Genomic DNA, 22543 nt, shown 5'->3' on the forward strand with positions numbered 1-22543 from the left:
CTCTCCCCCTACTCTCTCCCCCTCCCGATCTCCCTCTCCCCGATCTCTCTCTCTGACAGTACACTTGGCCACCACTCCACAGCTGAGATGAGACACACAAGGGCCCCATGCCAGACCTGAATGCTGAATTATGTAACCTGCTGGGAGCCTCTGCTGCGGCCAGTGGCATGGACATCAGCTGCCGCAAGGATGACCAAACCAGCCACTCTGACCTCTTGGAGCCAGGCCCAGGCAAACCAGAGGGGATCGCTAGGACTGGTGCGGGTGAGAGCCAAGGATCCTCTCTGAGCGGCCCAGCCGAGGGGTCCCAGCGCAGTCTGGGAGCCAGACATCCCTCCTTGCCAGATGCCAGGCCCTCCAGGAGTCTGGAGGAGCTCCACCAGGCCTCAGCCCACCACAAGGCAGATCCCCTGGTCCCAGGCTTCTGGCAGGGGGTAGGTGTCAAAGGAGTGCCTGCAGAGGGAAGGGAGATGCTCCGTCTCCCCAGCGCCTCGCTGCGACCCCTCCTTGCAGTGGCGGAGGGGAGTGGTGCTGGTGAGACTATCCGTGTCCTGAGGGAGAGGCTCAGGATACAGAATAGCAAGTCTGCTGAAGAGGCCAGTAGGCCACTCTGTCCTCGGCCCCCACCAGCTGAGCCTCTCAGAGCAGCACCCTCACCAGACACTGTTTTGGGGCTGACCAGCCCCTCCCAGATAATGGAAGAGGCCACGAGAAGGCTGCGTCTACGGCGGCAGAACAGTAGCCCCGACCTGGCACGGACTCTCTTCCCTGAAGAGGAGGGGGCCAGGATCAAAGCATTCAGTTCTCAGGGGATGGGAAGGGGGCCGCCAACTCTGCAGGCTCCCAACGGGAGCCGTCGGCCCAGCCGCACCCACATCCCCTCCTTTGAGGAGTTCAAAAGGATGAGAGGGAAGAGTCAGGGGATATTGGGGGGCTCCAACGGGATCCCCAAGTCTCCCTCGGGCCCCTGCCTCACCCAGGGGGGTCATCCCCCATCCTGGCCATCCCACAGTGGGGACCTCCCTTACCACCACTCTCCTCTTCCTCCACCTGCGAACCCCAGTACAGACTGCCACGCCCCACCCGTCTGCACAGGTCCAGCTCCCAGCTCTCCCCTGCACACAGCGGCAGTCCCCCTTGGCAGCTCAGAGACCGGCAACAAGAATAAGGATGTCAGCAAAGGGGATGCCAGTCTCCCGGGGAGGAACTCAGTGACTGAAACCCAGTCGACTTGCTGCCCCACGCTCCTGCTGGAAGCAGCCGCTGAGCTGTCTGCCTATGGTGTCACCCTTCAGCAAATGAAGAGCGGTCTGATCGGATCAGCCATTGACCTCATCAAAAAAAGGTAACTCGGTCACTTGGGGTGGAGTGGGGATTCTGACAGGAAAACTTAATCGGCGCAAAGAAAGGGTGACAAGGTGGCCGCTGGGAGATCACTATCAGGTTTACTATCACTGACGGATATCCTGAAACTTGTTTTATAGCAGCTGAGCAGTGCAATACATAAAAATTACTGTAATTTACAGTATAAATAAATAATGCAAAGGGGAATACTGTTCATGGTTTCACAGACTGTTCAGAAATCAGAATATAGAGGGAAGGATACTCTTCCTAAAACATTTAGTGTGAGCCGTAAGGCTTCTGGAAGTACTAATGAGAATTGGGCAAGTTCCGCAGCAGTCCTGGTGAACCTATCCCATATATTCACTCTCGATTCCACAAACCTTGTCCATAATAAACAGACACGTGTTCACCCACGATTCTATAAACCCTGTCCATAATAAACTGACACGTGTTGACCTCCATTCTATAAACCCTGTCCATAATAAACTGACATGTGTTGACCTTCGATTCTATAAAAGCAGTCCATAATAAACTGACACGTGTTGACCCTCGATTCAATAAAACCAGTCCATAATAAACTGACAAGAGTTCACTCACGAATCCATAAACCTTGTCCATAATAAACTGCCGTGGGTTGACCCTCGATTCCATAAACCCTGTCCATAATAAACTGACACATATTGACCCTAGATTACATAAACACTGTCCATACTAAGTTGACAAGTGTAGACCCTCGATTCCATAAACCCTGTCCATAATAAACTGACACATGTTGACCCTCGATTCCATAAACCCTGTCCATAATAAACTGCAGTGGGTTGACCCTCGATTCCATAAACCCTGTCCATAATAAACTGACACATATTGACCCTAGATTACATAAACACTATCCATACTAAGTTGACAAGTGTAGACCCTCGATTCCATAAACCCTGTCCATAATAAACTGACACGTGTTGACCCTTGATTCCATAAACCCTGTCCATAATAAACTGACACATGTTGACACTCGATTCTATAAACCCTGTCCATAATAAACTGACATGTGTTTACCCTGGATTACATAAACCCTGTCCATAATAAACTGATACGTGTTGACCCTCGATTCCATAAACTGTGTCCTTAATAAACTGACACGTGTAGACCCTCGATTCCATAAACCCTGTCCATAATAACCTGACATGTGTTGACCCTCGATTCCATAAAACCTGTCCATAATAAACTGACACGTGTTGACCCTCGATTCTATAAACCCTGTCCATAATAAACTGACACGTGTTGACCCTCGATTCCATAAGCTCTGTCCATAATAAACTGACACGTGTTGACCCTCGATTCTATAAACCCTGTCCATAATAAACTGACACCTGTTGACCCTCGATTCCATAAACCCTGTCCATAATAAATTGACACCTGTTGACCCTCGATTCTATAAATCCTGTCCATAATAACCTGACATGTGCTGACCCTCGATTCCATAACCCCTGTCCATCATAAACTGACACGTGTTGACCCTCGATTACATAAACCCTGTCCATAATAAACAGACACGTGCAGACCATCGATTTCATAAATCCTGTCCATAATAACCTGACACGTGCTGACCCTCGATTCCATAACCCCTGTCCATCATAAACTGACACGTGTTGACCCTCGATTGCATAAACCCTGTCCATAATAAACTGACACATGTTGACCCTCGATTCTATAAACCCTGTCCATAATAAACTGACATGTGTTGACCCTTGAGTCCATAAACGCTATCGATAATAAACTGACATATGTCGACCCTCAATTCCATAAACCCTGTCCATAATAAACAGACACGTGCAGACCATCGATTCCATAAACCCTGTCCATAATAAACTGACACATGTTGACACTCAATTCTATAAACCCTGTTCATAATAAACTGACATGTGTTGACCCTCGATTACATAAACCCTGTCCATAATAAACTGACATGTGTTGACCCTCGATTCCATAAACACTGTCCATAATAAACTGACACGTGTTGACCCTCGATTCCATAAACCCTGTCCATAATAAACTGACACCTGTTGACAGTCAATTCTATAAAACCTGTCCATAATAAACTGACACGAGCTGACACACGATTCCAAAAACCCTGTCCATAATAAACTGACACATGTTGACACTCGATTCTATAAAACTGACACGTGTTGACCCTCGATTCTATAAACCCTGTCCATAATAAACTGACATGTGTTGACCTTCGATTCTATAAAACCAGTCCATAATAAACTGACACGTGTTGACCCTCGATTCTATAAAACCAGTCCATAATAAACTGACAAGAGTTCACTCACGAATCCATAAACCTTGTCCATAATAAACTGACACGTGTAGACCCTCGATTCCATAAAACCTGTCCATAATAAACTGACACGTGTTGACCCTCGATTCTATAAACCCTGTCCATAATAAACTGACACGTGTTGACCCTCGATTCTATAAACCCTGTCCATAATAAACTGACACGTGTTGACCTCCATTCTATAAACCCTGTCCATAATAAACTGACACATATTGACCCTAGATTACATAAACACTGTCCATACTAAGTTGACAAGTGTAGACCCTCGATTCCATAAACCCTGTCCATAATAAACTGGCACATGTTGACCCTCGATTCCATAAACCCTGTCCATAATAAACTGACACATATTGACCCTAGATTACATAAACACTATCCATACTAAGTTGACAAGTTGTGACCCTCGATTCCATAAACCCTGTCCATAATAAACTGACACGTGTTGACCCTTGATTCCATAAACCCTGTCCATAATAAACTGACACATGTTGACACTCGATTCTATAAACCCTGTCCATAATAAACTGACATGTGTTTACCCTGGATTACATAAACCCTGTCCATAATAAACTGATACGTGTTGACCCTCGATTCCATAAACTGTGTCCTTAATAAACTGACACGTGTAGACCCTCGATTCCATAAACCCTGTCCATAATAACCTGACATGTGTTGACCCACGATTCTATAAACCCTGTCCATAATAAACTGACACGTGTTGACCCTCGATTCCATAAGCTCTGTCCATAATAAACTGACACGTGTTGACCCTCGATTCTATAAACCCTGTCCATAATAAACTGACACCTGTTGACCCTCGATTCCATAAACCCTGTCCATAATAAATTGACACCTGTTGACCCTCGATTCTATAAATCCTGTCCATAATAACCTGACATGTGCTGACCCTCGATTCCATAACCCCTGTCCATCATAAACTGACACGTGTTGACCCTCGATTACATAAACCCTGTTCATAATAAACAGACACGTGCAGACCATCGATTTCATAAATCCTGTCCATAATAACCTGACACGTGCTGACCCTCGATTCCATAACCCCTGTCCATCATAAACTGACAGGTGTTGACCCTCGATTGCATAAACCCTGTCCATAATAAACTGACACATGTTGACCCTCGATTCTATAAACCCTGTCCATAATAAACTGACATGTGTTGACCCTTGAGTCCATAAACGCTATCGATACTAAACTGACATATGTCGACCCTCAATTCCATAAACCCTGTCCATAATAAACAGACACGTGCAGACCATCGATTCCATAAACCCTGTCCATAATAAACTGACACATGTTGACACTCAATTCTATAAACCCTGTTCATAATAAACTGACATGTGTTGACCCTCGATTACATAAACCCTGTCCATAATAAACTGACATGTGTTGACCCTCGATTCCATAAACACTGTCCATAATAAACTGACACGTGTTGACCCTCGATTCCATAAACCCTGTCCATAATAAACTGACACCTGTTGACAGTCAATTCTATAAAACCTGTCCATAATAAACTGACACGAGCTGACACACGATTCCAAAAACCCTGTCCATAATAAACTGACACATGTTGACACTTGATTCTATAAAACTGACACGTGTTGACCCTCAATTCTATAAACCCTGTCCATAATAAACTGACATGTGTTGACCTTCGATTCTATAAAACCAGTCCATAATAAACTGACACGTGTTGACCCTCGATTCTATAAAACCAGTCCATAATAAACTGACAAGAGTTCACTCACGAATCCATAAACCTTGTCCATAATAAACTGCCGTGGGTTGACCCTCGATTCCATAAACCCTGTCCATAATAAACTGACACATATTGACCCTAGATTACATAAACGCTGTCCATACTAAGTTGACAAGTGTAGACCCTCGATTCCATAAACCCTGTCCATAATAAACTGACACATGTTGACCCTCGATTCCATAAACCCTGTCCATAATAAACTGCCGTGGGTTGACCCTCGATTCCATAAACCCTGTCCATAATAAACTGACACATATTGACCCTAGATTACATAAACACTATCCATACTAAGTTGACAAGTGTAGACCCTCGATTCCATAAACCCTGTCCATAATAAACTGACACGTGTTTACCCTTGATTCCATAAACCCTGTCCATAATAAACTGACACATGTTGACACTCGATTCTATAAACCCTGTCCATAATAAACTGACATGTGTTTACCCTGGATTACATAAACCCTGTCCATAATAAACTGATACGTGTTGACCCTCGATTCCATAAACTGTGTCCTTAATAAACTGACACGTGTAGACCCTCGATTCCATAAACCCTGTCCATAATAACCTGACATGTGTTGACGCTCGATTCCATAAAACCTGTCCATAATAAACTGACACGTGTTGACCCTCGATTCTATAAACCCTGTCCATAATAAACTGACACGTGTTGACCCTCGATTCCATAAGCTCTGTCCATAATAAACTGACACGTGTTGACCCTCGATTCTATAAACCCTGTCCATAATAAACTGACACATGTTGACCCTCGATTCCATAAACCCTGTCCATAATAAATTGACACCTGTTGACCCTCGATTCTATAAATCCTGTCCATAATAACCTGACACGTGCTGACCCTCGATTCCATAACCCCTGTCCATCATAAACTGACACGTGTTGACCCTCGATTGCATAAACCCTGTCCATAATAAACTGACACATGTTGACCCTCGATTCTATAAACCCTGTCCATAATAAACTGACATGTGTTGACCCTTGAGTCCATAAACGCTATCGATAATAAACTGACATATGTCGACCCTCAATTCCATAAACCCTGTCCATAATAAACAGACACCTGCAGACCATCGATTCCATAAACCCTGTCCATAATAAACTGACATATGTTGACACTCAATTCTATAAACCCTGTTCATAATAAACTGACATGTGTTGACCCTCGATTACATAAACCCTGTCCATAATAAACTGACATGTGTTGACCCTCGATTCCATAAACCCTGTCCATAATAAACTGACACGTGTTGACCCTCGATTCCATAAACCCTGTCCATAATAAACTGACACCTGTTGACAGTCAATTCTATAAAACCTGTCCATAATAAACTGACACGAGCTGACACACGATTCCAAAAACCCTGTCCATAATAAACTGACACATGTTGACACTCGATTCTATAAAACTGACACGTGTTGACCCTCGATTCTATAAACCCTGTCCATAATAAACTGACATGTATTGACCTTCGATTCTATAAAACCAGTCCATAATAAACTGACACGTGTTGACCCTCGATTCTATAAAACCAGTCCATAATAAACTGACAAGAGTTCACTCACGAATCCATAAACCTTGTCCATAATAAACTGCCGTGGGTTGTCCCTCGATTCCATAAACACTGTCCATAATAAACTGACACATATTGACCCTAGATTACATACACACTGTCCATACTAAGTTGACAAGTGTCCACCCTCGATTCCATAAACCCTGTACATAATAAACTGAAATGTGTTGACCCTCCATTCTATAAACCTTGTCCATAATAAACTGACACGTGTTGACTCTCGATTCCATAAACCCTGTCCATAATAAACAGACACGTTCAGACCATCGATTCCATAAACCCTGTCCATAATAAACTGACATGCGTTGACACTCGATTCCATAAACCATACCCATAATAAACTGACACGTGTTGACACTCGATTCCATAAACCCTGTCCATAATAAACTGACACGTGTTGACCCTCGATTCAATAAAACCAGTCCATAATAAACTGACAAGAGTTCACTCACGAATCCATAAATCTTGTCCATAATAAACTGCCGTGGGTTGACCCTCGATTCCATAAACCCTGTCCATCATAAACTGACACATATTGACCCTAGATTACATAAGCACTGTCCATACTAAGTTGACAAGTGTAGACCCTCGATTCCATAAACCCTGTCCATAATAAACTGACACATGTTGACCCTAGATTCCATAAACCCTGTCCATAATAAACTGCAGTGGGTTGACCCTCGATTCCATAAACCCTGTCCATAATAAACTGACACGTGTTGACCCTCGATTCCATAAACCCTGTCCATAATAAACTGACACATGTTGACACTCGATTCTATAAACCCTGTCCATAATAAACTGACATGTGTTTACCCTGGATTACATAAACCCTGTACATAATAAACTGATACGTGTTGACCCTCGATTCCATAAACTGTGTCCTTAATAAACTGACACGTGTAGACCCTCGATTCCATAAACCCTGTCCATAATAACCTGACATGTGTTGACCCTCGATTCCATAAACCCTGTCCATAATAAACTGACACGTGTTGACCTTCGATTCTATAAACACTGTCCATAATAAACTGACGTGTTGACCCTCGATTCCATAAATGCTGTCCTAAGTAAACTGACACGTGTTGACCCTCGATTCCATAAGCCCGTCCATAATAAACTGACACGTGTTGACCCTCAATTCCATAAACCCTGTCCATAATAAACTGACACGTGTAGACCCTCGATTCCATAAACCCTGTCCATAATAAACTGACACGTGTTGACCCTCGATTCCATAACCCCTGTCCATCATGAACTGACAAGTGTAGATCCTCGATTCCATAAACCCTGTCCATAATAAACTGACACGTGTTGACCCTCGATTCCATAAACCCTGTCCATAATAAACTGACATGTGTTGACACTCGATTCTATAAACCCTGTCCATAATAAACTGACATGTGCTGACCCTGGATTACATAAACCCTGTCCATAATAAACTGACACGTGTAGACCATCGATTCCATAAATCCTGTCCATAATAACCTGACACGTGCTGACCCTCGATTCCATAACCCCTGTCCATCATAAACTGACACGTGTTGACCCTCGATTACATAAACCCTGTCCATAATAAACAGACACGTGTTGACCCTCGATTCCATAAACCCTGTCCATAATAACCTAACACGTGCTGACCCTCGATTCTATAAACCCTGTCCATAATAACCTGACACGTGCTGACCCTCGATTCTATAAACCCTGTCCATAATAAACTGACACGTGTTGACCCTCGATTCTATAAACCCTGTCCATAATAAACTGACACGTGTTGACCCTCGATTCCATAAACCCTGTCCATAATAAACTGCCATATGTCGACCCTCCATTCTATAAACCTTGTCCATAATAAACTGACACGTGTTGACTCTCGATTCCATAAACCCTGTCCATAATAAACAGACACGTTCAGACCATCGATTCCATAAACCCTGTCCATAATAAACTGACATGCGTTGACACTCGATTCCATAAACCATACCCATAATAAACTGACACGTGTTGACACTCGATTCCATAAACCCTGTCCATAATAAACTGACACGTGTTGACCCTCGATTCAATAAAACCAGTCCATAATAAACTGACAAGAGTTCACTCACGAATCCATAAATCTTGTCCATAATAAATTGCCGTGGGTTGACCCTCGATTCCATAAACCCTGTCCATCATAAACTGACACATATTGACCCTAGATTACATAAGCACTGTCCATACTAAGTTGACAAGTGTAGACCCTCGATTCCATAAACCCTGTCCATAATAAACTGACACGTGTTGACCTTCGATTCTATAAACACTGTCCATAATAAACTGACGTGTTGACCCTCGATTCCATAAATGCTGTCCTAAGTAAACTGACACGTGTTGACCCTCAATTCCATAAACCCGTCCGTAATAAACTGACACGTGTTGACCCTCAATTCCATAAACCCTGTCCATAATAAACTGACACGTGTAGACCCTCGATTCCATAAACCCTGTCCATAATAATCTGACACGTGTAGACCCTCGATTCCATAAACCCTGTCCATAATAAACTGACACGTGTAGACCCTCGATTGCATAAACCCTGTCCATAATAAACTGACACGTGTTGACCCTCGATTCCATAACCCCTGTCCATCATGAACTGACAAGTGTAGATCCTCGATTCCATAAACCCTGTCCATAATAAACTGACACGTGTTGACCCTCGATTCCATAAACCCTGTCCATAATAAACTGACATGTGTTGACACTCGATTCTATAAACCCTGTCCATAATAAACTGACATGTGCTGACCCTGGATTACATAAACCCTGTCCATAATAAACTGACACGTGTAGACCATCGATTCCATAAATCCTGTCCATAATAACCGGACACGTGCTGACCCTCGATTCCATAACCCCTGTCCATCTTAAACTGACACGTGTTGACCCTCGATTACATAAACCCTGTCCATAATAAACAGACACGTGTTGACCCTCGATTCCATAAACCCTGTCCATAATAACCTAACACGTGCTGACCCTCGATTCTATAAACCCTGTCCAATATAACCTGACACGTGCTGACCCTCGATTCTATAAACCCTGTCCATAATAAACTGACACGTGTTGACCCTCGATTCTATAAACCCTCTCCATAATAAACTGACACGTGTTGACCCTCGATTCTATAAACCCTGTCCATAATAAACTGCCATATGTCGACCCTCAATTCCATAAACCCTGTCCTTAATAAACTGACACATGTTGACCCTCGATGCCATAAACTGGGTCCGTAATAAATTGACACGTATTGACTCTCGATTCCATAAACCCTGTCCATAATAAACTAACACGTGTTGACCCTCCATTCTATAAACCCTGTCCATAATAAACTGACATGTGTTGACCTTCGATTCTATAAAACCAGTCCATAATAAACTGACACGTGTTGACCCTCGATTCAATAAAACCAGTCCATAATAAACTGACATGAGTTCACTCACAAATCCATAAACCTTGTCCATAATAAACTGCCGTGGGTTGACCCTCGATTCCATAAACACTGTCCATAATAAACTGACACATATTGACCCTAGATTACATAAACACTGTCCATACTAAGTTGACAAGTGTAGACCCTCGATTCCATAAACCCTGTCCATAATAAACTGACACATGTTGACCCTCGATTCCATAAACCCTGTCCATAATAAACTGCCGTGGGTTGACCCTCGATTCCATAAACCCTGTCCATAATAAACTGACACATATTGACCCTAGATTACATAAACACTGTCCATACTAAGTTGACAAGTGTAGACCCTCGATTCCATAAACCCTGTCCATAATAAACTGACACGTGTTGACCCTCGATTCCATAAACCCTGTCCATAATAAACTGACACATGTTGACACTCGATTCTATAAACCCTGTCCATAATAAACTGACATGTGTTTACCCTGGATTACATAAACCCTGTCCATAATAAACTGATACGTGTTGACCCTTGATTCCATAAACGGAGTCCTTAATAAACTGACACATGTAGACCCTCGATTCCATAAACCCTGTCCATAATAACCTGACATGTGTTGACACTCGATTCCATAAACCCTGTCCATAATAAACTGACACGTGTTGACCCTCGATTCTATAAACCCTGTCCATAATGAACTGACACGTGTTGACCCTCGATTCCATAAACCCTGTCCATAATAACCTGACACGTGTTGACCCTCGATTCCATAAACTCTGTCCATAATAAACTGACACGTGTTGACCCTCGATTCTATAAACCCTGTCCATAATAAACTGACACGTGTTGACCCTCGATTCCATAAACCCTGTCCATAATAATTTGAAACCTGTTGACCCTCGATTCTATAAACCCTGTCCATAATAAACTGACATGCGTTGACCCTCGATTCCATAAACACTATCGATAATAAACTGACATATGTCGACCCTCAATTCCATAAACCCTGTCCATAATAAACAGACACGTGTTGACCCGCAATTCTATAAACCCTGTCCATAATAAACTGACGTGTTGACCCGCGATTCTATAAACCCTGTCCATAATAAACTGACGTGTTGACCCTCGATTCCATAAATGCTGTCCTAAATAAACTGACACGTGTTGACACTCGATTCCATAAACCCTGTCCATAATAAACTGACACGTGTTGACCCTCGATTCAATAAAACCAGTCCATAATAAACTGACAAGAGTTCACTCACGAATCCATAAATCTTGTCCATAATAAACTGCCGTGGGTTGACCCTCGATTCCATAAACCCTGTCCATCATAAACTGACACATATTGACCCTAGATTACATAAGCACTGTCCATACTAAGTTGACAAGTGTAGACCCTCGATTCCATAAACCCTGACCATAATAAACTGACACATGTTGACCCTCGATTCCATAAACCCTGTCCATAATAAACTGCAGTGGGTTGACCCTCGATTCCATAAACCCTGTCCATAATAAACTGACACATATTGACCCTAGATTACATAAACACTGTCCATACTAAGTTGACAAGTGTAGACCCACGATTCCATAAACCCTGTCCATAATAAACTGACACGTGTTGACCCTCGATTCCATAAACCCTGTCCATAATAAACTGACACATGTTGACACTCGATTCTATAAACCCTGTCCATAATAAACTGACATGTGTTTACCCTGGATTACATAAACCCTGTCCATAATAAACTGATACGTGTAGACCCTCGATTCCATAAACCCTGTCCATAATAACCTGACATGTGTTGACCCTCGATTCCATAAACCCTGTCCATAATAAACTGACACGTGTTGACCTTCGATTCTATAAACACTGTCCATAATAAACTGACGTGTTGACCCGCGATTCTATAAACCCTGTCCATAATAAACTGACGTGTTGACCCTCGATTCCATAAATGCTGTCCTAAGTAAACTGACACGTGTTGACCCTCGATTCCATAAACCCGTCCATAATAAACTGACACGTGTTGACCCTCAATTCCATAAACCCTGTCCATAATAAACTGACACGTGTAGACCCTCGATTGCATAAACCCTGTCCATAATAAACTGACACGTGTAGACCCTCGATTCCATAAACCCTGTCCATAATAAACTGACACGTGTAGACCCTCGATTCCATAAACCCTGTCCATAATAAACTGACACGTGTTGACCCTCGATTCCATAACCCCTGTCCATCATGAACTGACAAGTGTAGATCCTCGATTCCATAAACCCTGTCCATAATAAACTGACACGTGTTGACCCTCGATTCCATAAACCCTGTCCATAATAAACTGACATGTGTTGACACTCGATTCTATAAACCCTGTCCATAATAAACTGACATGTGCTGACCCTGGATTACATAGACACTGTCCATAATAAACTGACACGTGTAGACCATCGATTCCATAAATCCTGTCCATAATAACCTGACACGTGCTGACCCTCGATTCCATAACCCCTGTCCATCATAAACTGACACGTGTTGACCCTCGATTACATAAACCCTGTCCATAATAAACAGACACGTGTTGACCCTCGATTCCATAAACCCTGTCCATAATAACCTAACACGTGCTGACCCTCGATTCTATAAACCCTGTCCAATATAACCTGACACGTGCTGACCCTCGATTCTATAAACCCTGTCCATAATAAACTGACATGTGTTGACCCTCGATTCTATAAACCCTGTCCATAATAAACTGACACGTGTTGACCCTCGATTCTATAAACCCTGTCCATAATAAACTGCCATATGTCGACCCTCAATTCCATAAACCCTGTCCATAATAAACTGACACATGTTGACCCTCGATGCCATAAACTGGGTCCGTAATAAATTGACATGTGTTGACTCTCGATTCCATAAACCCTGTCCATAATAAACTGACACGTGTTGACCCTCCATTCTATAAACCCTGTCCATAATAAACTGACACGTGTAGACCCTCGATTCCATAAACCCTGTCCATAATAAACTGACACGTGTAGACCCTCGATTCCATAAACCCTGTCCATAATAAACTGACACGTGTTGACCCTCGATTCCATAACCCCTGTCCATCATGAACTGACAAGTGTAGATCCTCGATTCCATAAACCCTGTCCATAATAAACTGACACGTGTTGACCCTCGATTCCATAAACCCTGTCCATAATAAACTGACATGTGTTGACACTCGATTCTATAAACCCTGTCCATAATAAACTGACATGTGCTGACCCTGGATTACATAGACACTGTCCATAATAAACTGACACGTGTAGACCATCGATTCCATAAATCCTGTCCATATTAACCTGACACGTGCTGACCCTCGATTCCATAACCCCTGTCCATCATAAACTGACACGTGTTGACCCTCGATTACATAAACCCTGTCCATAATAAACAGACACGTGTTGACCCTCGATTCCATAAACCCTGTCCATAATAACCTAACACGTGCTGACCCTCGATTCTATAAACCCTGTCCAATATAACCTGACACGTGCTGACCCTCGATTCTATAAACCCTGTCCATAATAAACTGACATGTGTTGACCCTCGATTCTATAAACCCTGTCCATAATAAACTGACACGTGTTGACCCTCGATTCTATAAACCCTGTCCATAATAAACTGCCATATGTCGACCCTCAATTCCATAAACCCTGTCCATAATAAACTGACACATGTTGACCCTCGATGCCATAAACTGGGTCCGTAATAAATTGACATGTGTTGACTCTCGATTCCATAAACCCTGTCCATAATAAACTGACACGTGTTGACCCTCCATTCTATAAACCCTGTCCATAATAAACTGACATGTGTTGACCTTCGATTCTATAAAACCAGTCCATAATAAACTGACACGTGTTGACCCTCGATTCAATAAAACCAGTCCATAATAAACTGACATGAGTTCACTCACGAATCCATAAACCCTGTCCATAATAAACTGACACATGTTGACCCTCGATTACATAAACCCTGTCCATAATAAACTGCCGTGGGTTAACCCTCGATTCCATAAACCCTGTCCATAATAAACTGACACATATTGACCCTAGATTACATAAACACTGTCCATACTAAGTTGACAAGTGTAGACCCTCGATTCCATAAACCCTGTCCATAATAAACTGACACGTGTTGACCCTCGATTCCATAAACCCTGTCCATAATAAACTGACACATGTTGACACTCGATTCTATAAACCCTGTCCATAATAAACTGACATGTGTTTACCCTGGATTACATAAACCCTGTCCATAATAAACTGATACGTGTTGACCCTTGATTCCATAAACTGTGTCCTTAATAAACTGACACGTGTAGACCCTCGATTCCATAAACCCTGTCCATAATAACCTGACATGTGTTGACACTCGATTCCATAAACCCTGTCCATAATAAACTGACACGTGTTGACCCTCGATTCTATAAACCCTGTCCATAATGAACTGACACGTGTTGACCCTCGATTCCATCAACCCTGTCCATAATAACCTGACACGTGTTGACCCTCGATTCCATAAACTCTGTCCATAATAAACTGACACGTGTTGACCCTCGATTCTATAAACCCTGTCCATAATAAACTGACACGTGTTGACCCTCGATTCCATAAACCCTGTCCATAATAAATTGACACGTGTTGACCCTCGATTCTATAAACCCTCTCCATAATAAACTGACATGCGTCGACCCTCAATTCCATAAACCCTGTCCATAATAAACAGACACGTGTTGACCCGCGATTCTATAAACCCTGTCCATAATAAACTGACGTGTTGACCCGCGATTCTATAAACCCTGTCCATAATAAACTGACGTGTTGACCCTCGATTCCATAAATGCTGTCCTAAATAAAGTGACACGTGTTGACCCTCCATTCTATAAACCCTGTCCATAATAAACTGACATGTGTTGACCTTCGATTCTATAAAACCAGTCCATAATAAACTGACACGTGTTGACCCTCGATTCAATAAAACCAGTCCATAATAAACTGACAAGAGTTCACTCACGAATCCATAAACCTTGTCCATAATAAACTGCCGTGGGTTGACCCTCGATTCCATAAACCCTGTCCATAATAAACTGACACATATTGACCCTAGATTACATAAACACTGTCCATACTAAGTTGACAAGTGTAGACCCTCGATTCCATAAACCCTGTCCATAATAAACTGACACATGTTGACCCTCGATTCCATAAACCCTGTCCATAATAAACTGCCGTGGGTTGACCCTCGATTCCATAAACCCTGTCCATAATAAACTGACACATATTGACCCTAGATTACATAAACACTGTCCATACTAAGTTGACAAGTGTAGACCCTCGATTCTATAAACCCTGTCCATAATAAACTGCCACGTGTTGAACCTCGATTCCATAAACCCTGTCCATAATAAACTGACACATGTTGACACTCGATTCTATAAACCCTGTCCATAATAAACTGACATGTGTTTACGCTGGATTACATAAACCCTGTCCATAATAAACTGATACGTGTTGACCCTTGATTCCATAAACTGTGTCCTTAATAAACTGACACGTGTAGACCCTCGATTCCATAAACCCTGTCCATAATAACCTGACATGTGTTGACCCTCGATTCCATAAACCCTGTCCATAATAAACTGAAACGTGTTGACCCTCGATTCTATAAACCCTGTCCATAATGAACTGACACGTGTTGACCCTCGATTCCATAAACCCTGTCCATAATAACCTGACACGTGTTGACCCTCGATTCCATAAACTCTGTCCATAATAAACTGACACGTGTTGACCCTCGATTCTATAAACCCTGTCCATAATAAACTGACACGTGTTGACCCTCGATTCCATAAACCCAGTCCATAATAAACTGACACATGTTGACACTCGATTCTATAAACCCTGTCCATAATAAACTGACATGTGTTTACCTGGATTACATAAACCCTGTCCATAATAAACTGATACGTGTTGACCCTCGATTGCATAAACCCTGTCCATAATAAACTGACATGTGTTGACCCTCGATTCAATAAACCCTGTCCATAATAAACTGACATGTGTTGATCCTCGATTCAATAAACCCTGTCCATAATAAACTGACATGTGTTGACCCACGATTCTATATACCCTGTCCATAATAAACTGACACGTGTTGACCCTCGATTCCATAAACCCTGTCCATAATAAACTGACACATGTTGACACTCGATTCTATAAACCCTGTCCATAATAAACTGACATGTGTTTACCCTGGATTACATAAACCCTGTCCATAATAAACTGATACGTGTTGACCCTTGATTCCATAAACTGTGTCCTTAATAAACTGACACGTGTAGACCCTCGATTCCATAAACCCTGTCCATAATAACCTGACATGTGTTGACCCTCGATTCCATAAACCCTGTTCATAATAAACTGACACATGTTGACACTCGATTCTATAAACCCTGTCCATAATAAACTGACATGTGTTTACGCTGGATTACATTAACCCTGTCCATAATAAACTGATACGTGTTGACCCTTGATTCCATAAACTGTGTCCTTAATAAACTGACACGTGTAGACCCTCGATTCCATAAACCCTGTCCATAATAACCTGACATGTGTTGACCCTCGATTCCATAAACCCTGTCCATAATAAACTGACACGTGTTGACCCTCGATTCTATAAACCCTGTCCATAATGAACTGACACGTGTTGACCCTCGATTCCATAAACCCTGTCCATAATAACCTGACACGTGTTGACCCTCGATTCCATAAACTCTGTCCATAATAAACTGACACGTGTTGACCCTCGATTCTATAAACCCTGTCCATAATAAACTGACACGTGTTGACCCTCGATTCCATAAACCCTGTCCATAATAAACTGACACATGTTGACACTCGATTCTATAAACCCTGTCCATAATAAACTGACATGTGTTTACCCTGGATTACATAAACCCTGTCCATAATAAACTGATACGTGTTGACCCTCGATTGCATAAACCCTGTCCATAATAAACTGACATGTGTTGACCCTCGATTCAATAAACCCTGTCCATAATAAACTGACATGTGTTGACCCTCGATTCAATAACCCTGTCCATAATAAACTGACACGTGTTGACCCTCGATTCCATAAACCCTGTCCATAATAAATTGACACCTGTTGACCCTCGATTCTATAAACCCTGTCCATAATAAACTGACATGCGTTGACCCTCGATTCCATAAACACTATCGATAATAAACTGACATATGTCGACCCTCAATTCCATAAACCCTGTCCATAATAAACAGACACGTGTTGACCCGCGATTCTATAAACCCTGTCCATAATAAACTGACGTGTTGACCCGCGATTCTATAAACCCTGTCCATAATAAACTGACGTGTTGACCCTCGAAACCATAAATGCTGTCCTAAATAAACTGACACGTGTTGACCCTCCATTCTATAAACCCTGTCCATAATAAACTGACATGTGTTGACCTTCGATTCTATAAAACCAGTCCATAATAAACTGACACGTGTTGACCCTCGATTCAATAAAACCAGTCCATAATAAACTGACAAGAGTTCACTCACGAATCCATAAACCTTGTCCATAATAAACTGCCGTGGGTTGACACTCGATTCCATGAACCCTGTCCATAATAAACTGACACATATTGACCCTAGATTACATAAACTCTGTCCATACTAAGTTGACAAGTGTAGACCCTCGATTCCATAAACCCTGTCCATAATAAACTGACACATGTTGACCCTCGATTCCATAAACCCTGTCCATAATAAACTGCCGTGGGTTGACCCTCGATTCCATAAACCCTGTCCATAATAAACTGACACGTGTTGACCCTCGATTCCATAAACCCTGTCCATAATAAACTGACACATGTTGACACTCGATTCTATAAACCCTGTCCATAATAAACTGACATGTGTTTACCCTGGATTACATAAACCCTGTCCATAATAAACTGATACGTGTTGACCCTTGATTCCATAAACTGTGTCCTTAATAAACTGACACGTGTAGACCCTCGATTCCATCAACGCTGTCCATAATAACCTGACATGTGTTGACACTCGATTCCATAAACCCTGTCCATAATAAACTGACACGTGTTGACCCTCGATTCTATAAACCCTGTCCATAATGAACTGACACGTGTTGACCCACGATTCCATCAACCCTGTCCATAATAACCTGACACGTGTTGACCCTCGATTCCATAAACTCTGTCCATAATAAACTGACACGTGTTGACCCTCGATTCTATAAACCCTGTCCATAATAAACTGACACGTGTTGACCCTCGATTCCATAAACCCTGTCCATAATAAATTGACACCTGTTGACCCTCGATTCTATAAACCCTGTCCATAATAAACTGACATGCGTTGACCCTCGATTCCATAAACACTATCGATAATAAACTGACATATGTCGACCCTCAATTCCATAAACCGTGTCCATAATAAACAGACACGTGTTGACCCGCGATTCTATAAACCCTGTCCATAATAAACTGACGTGTTGACCCGCGATTCTATAAACCCTGTCCATAATAAACTGACGTGTTGACCCTCGATTCCATAAATGCTGTCCTAAATAAACTGACACGTGTTGACCCTCCATTCTATAAACCCTGTCCATAATAAACTGACATGTGTTGACCTTCGATTCTATAAAACCAGTCCATAATAAACTGACACGTGTTGACCCTCGATTCAATAAAACCAGTCCATAATAAACTGACAAGAGTTCACTCACGAATCCATAAACCTTGTCCATAATAAACTGCCGTGGGTTGACCCTCGATTCCATAAACCCTGTCCATAATAAACTGACACATATTGACCCTAGATTACATAAACACTGTCCATACTAAGTTGACAAGTGTAGACCCTCGATTCCATAAACCCTGTCCATAATAGACTGACACATGTTGACCCTCGATTCCATAAACCCTGTCCATAATAAACTGCCGTGGGTTGACCCTCGATTCCATAAACCCTGTCCATAATAAACTGACACATATTGACCCTAGATTACATAAACACTGTCCATACTAAGTTGACAAGTGTAGACCCTCGATTCCATAAACCCTGTCCATAATAAACTGACACATGTTGACCCTCGATTCCATAAACCCTGTCCATAATAAACTGCCGTGGGTTGACCCTCGATTCCATAAACCCTGTCCATAATAAACTGACACATATTGACCCTAGATTACATAAACACTGTCCATACTAAGTTGACAAGTGTAGACCCTCGATTCCATAAACCCTGTCCATAATAAACTGACACATGTTGACCCTCGATTCCATAAACCCTGTCCATAATAAACTGCCGTGGGTTGACCCGCGATTCTATAAACCCTGTCCATAATAAACTGACGTGTTGACCCGCGATTCTATAAACCCTGTCCATAATAAACTGACGTGTTGACCCTCGATTCCATAAATGCTGTCCTAAATAAACTGACACGTGTTGACCTTCCATTCTATAAACCCTGTCCATAATAAACTGACATGTGTTGACCTTCGATTCTATAAAACCAGTCCATAATAAACTGACACGTGTTGACCCTCGATTCAATAAAACCAGTCCATAATAAACTGACACGTGTTGACCCTCGATTCTATAAACCCTGTCCATAATAAACTGACACGTGTTGACCCTCGATTCCATAAACCCTGTCCATAATAAACTGACACATGTTGACACTCGATTCTATAAACCCTGTCCATAATAAACTGACATGTGTTTACCCTGGATTACATAAACCCTGTCCATAATAAACTGATACGTGTTGACCCTCGATTGCATAAACCCTGTCCATAATAAACTGACATGTGTTGACCCTCGATTCAATAAACCCTGTCCATAATAAACTGACATGTGTTGACCCTCGATTCAATAAACCCTGTCCATAATAAACTGACATGTGTTGACCCTCGATTCTATATACCCTGTCCATAATAAACTGACACGTGTTGACCCTCGATTCCATAAACCCTGTCCATAATAAACTGACACATGTTGACACTCGATTCTATAAACCCTGTCCATAATAAACTGACATGTGTTTACCCTGGATTACATAAACCCTGTCCATAATAAACTGATACGTGTTGACCCTTGATTCCATAAACTGTGTCCTTAATAAACTGACACGTGTAGACCCTCGATTCCATAAACCCTGTCCATAATAACCTGACATGTGTTGACACTCGATTCCATAAACCCTGTCCATAATAAACTGACACGTGTTGACCCTCGATTCTATAAACCCTGTCCATAATGAACTGACATGTGTTTACCCTTGATTACATAAACCCTGTCCATAATAAACTGATACGTGTTGACCCTCGATTCCATAAACTGTGTCCTTAATAAACTGACACGTGTAGACCCTCGATTCCATAAACCCTGTCCATAATAACCTGATATGTGTTGACCCTCGATTCCATAAACCCTGTCCATAATAAACTGACGTGTTGACCCTCGATTCCATAAATGCTGTCCTAAGTAAACTGACACGTGTTGACCCTCGATTCCATAAACCCGTCCATAATAAACTGACACGTGTTGACCCTCAATTCCATAAACCCTGTCCATAATAAACTGACACGTGTAGACCCTCGATTCCATAAACCCTGTCCATAATAAACTGACACGTGTAGACCCTCGATTCCATAAACCCTGTCCATAATAAACTGACACGTGTAGACCCTCGATTCCATAAACCCTGTCCATAATAAACTGACACGTGTTGACCCTCGATTCCATAACCTCTGTCCATCATGAACTGACAAGTGTAGATCCTCGATTCCATAAACCCTGTCCATAATAAACTGACACGTGTTGACCCTCGATTCCATAAACCCTGTCCATAATAAACTGACATGTGTTGACACTCGATTCTATAAACCCTGTCCATAATAAACTGACATGTGCTGACCCTGGATTACATAAACCCTGTCCATAATAAACTGACACGTGTAGACCATCGATTCCATAAATCCTGTCCATAATAACCTGACACGTGCTGACCCTCGATTCCATAACCCCTGTCCATCATAAACTGACACGTGTTGACCCTCGATTACATAAACCCTGTCCATAATAAACAGACACGTGTTGACCCTCGATTCCATAAACCCTGTCCATAATATCCTAACACGTGCTGACCCTCGATTCTATAAACCCTGTCCATAATAAACTGACACGTGTTGACCCTCGATTCTATAAACCCTGTCCATAATAAACTGCCATATGTCGACCCTCAATTCCATAAACCCTGTCCATAATAAACTGACACATGTTGACCCTCGATGCCATAAACTGGGTCCGTAATAAATTGACACGTGTTGACTCTCGATTCCATAAACCCTGTCCATAATAAACTGACACGTGTTGACCCTCCATTCTATAAACCCTGTCCATAATAAACTGACATGTGTTGACCTTCGCTTCTATAAAACCAGTCCATAATAAACTGACACGTGTTGACCCTCGATTCAATAAAACCAGTCCATAATAAACTGACATGAGTTCACTCACGAATCCATAAACCTTGTCCATAATAAACTGCCGTGGTTTGACCCTCGATTCCATAAACACTGTCCATAATAAACTGACACATATTGACCCTAGATTACATAAACACTGTCCATACTAAGTTGACAAGTGTAGACCCTCGATTCCATAAACCCTGTCCATAATAAACTGACACATGTTGACCCTCGATTCCATACACCCTGTCCATAATAAACTGCCGTGGGTTGACCCTCGATTCCATAAACCCTGTCCATAATAAACTGACACATATTGACCCTAGATTACATAAACACTGTCCATACGAAGTTGACAAGTGTAGACCCTCGATTTCATAAACCCTGTCCATAATAAACTGACACGTGTTGACCCTCGATTCCATAAACCCTGTCCATAATAAACTG

At 42.2% G+C, this 22543-nt stretch overlaps 1 protein-coding gene across 1 annotated transcript in view; it reads left to right on the top strand.

Moving 5' to 3' along the window:
• si:dkey-91i10.2 (uncharacterized protein LOC555224 homolog) overlaps positions 1-22543 on the top strand; it is a 303051-nt gene that overhangs the window by 108022 nt on the left and 172486 nt on the right. The window contains exon 3 of the mRNA XM_059967655.1: positions 60-1345. Coding sequence (XP_059823638.1) covers positions 108-1345 — 1238 coding nt within the window. The 5' untranslated portion in view covers positions 60-107. The remainder of the gene's footprint in view (positions 1-59; positions 1346-22543) is intronic.

Source organism: Hypanus sabinus, chromosome 4 (assembly GCF_030144855.1).
Source record: "Hypanus sabinus isolate sHypSab1 chromosome 4, sHypSab1.hap1, whole genome shotgun sequence".
NCBI lineage: Eukaryota > Metazoa > Chordata > Chondrichthyes > Myliobatiformes > Dasyatidae > Hypanus > Hypanus sabinus.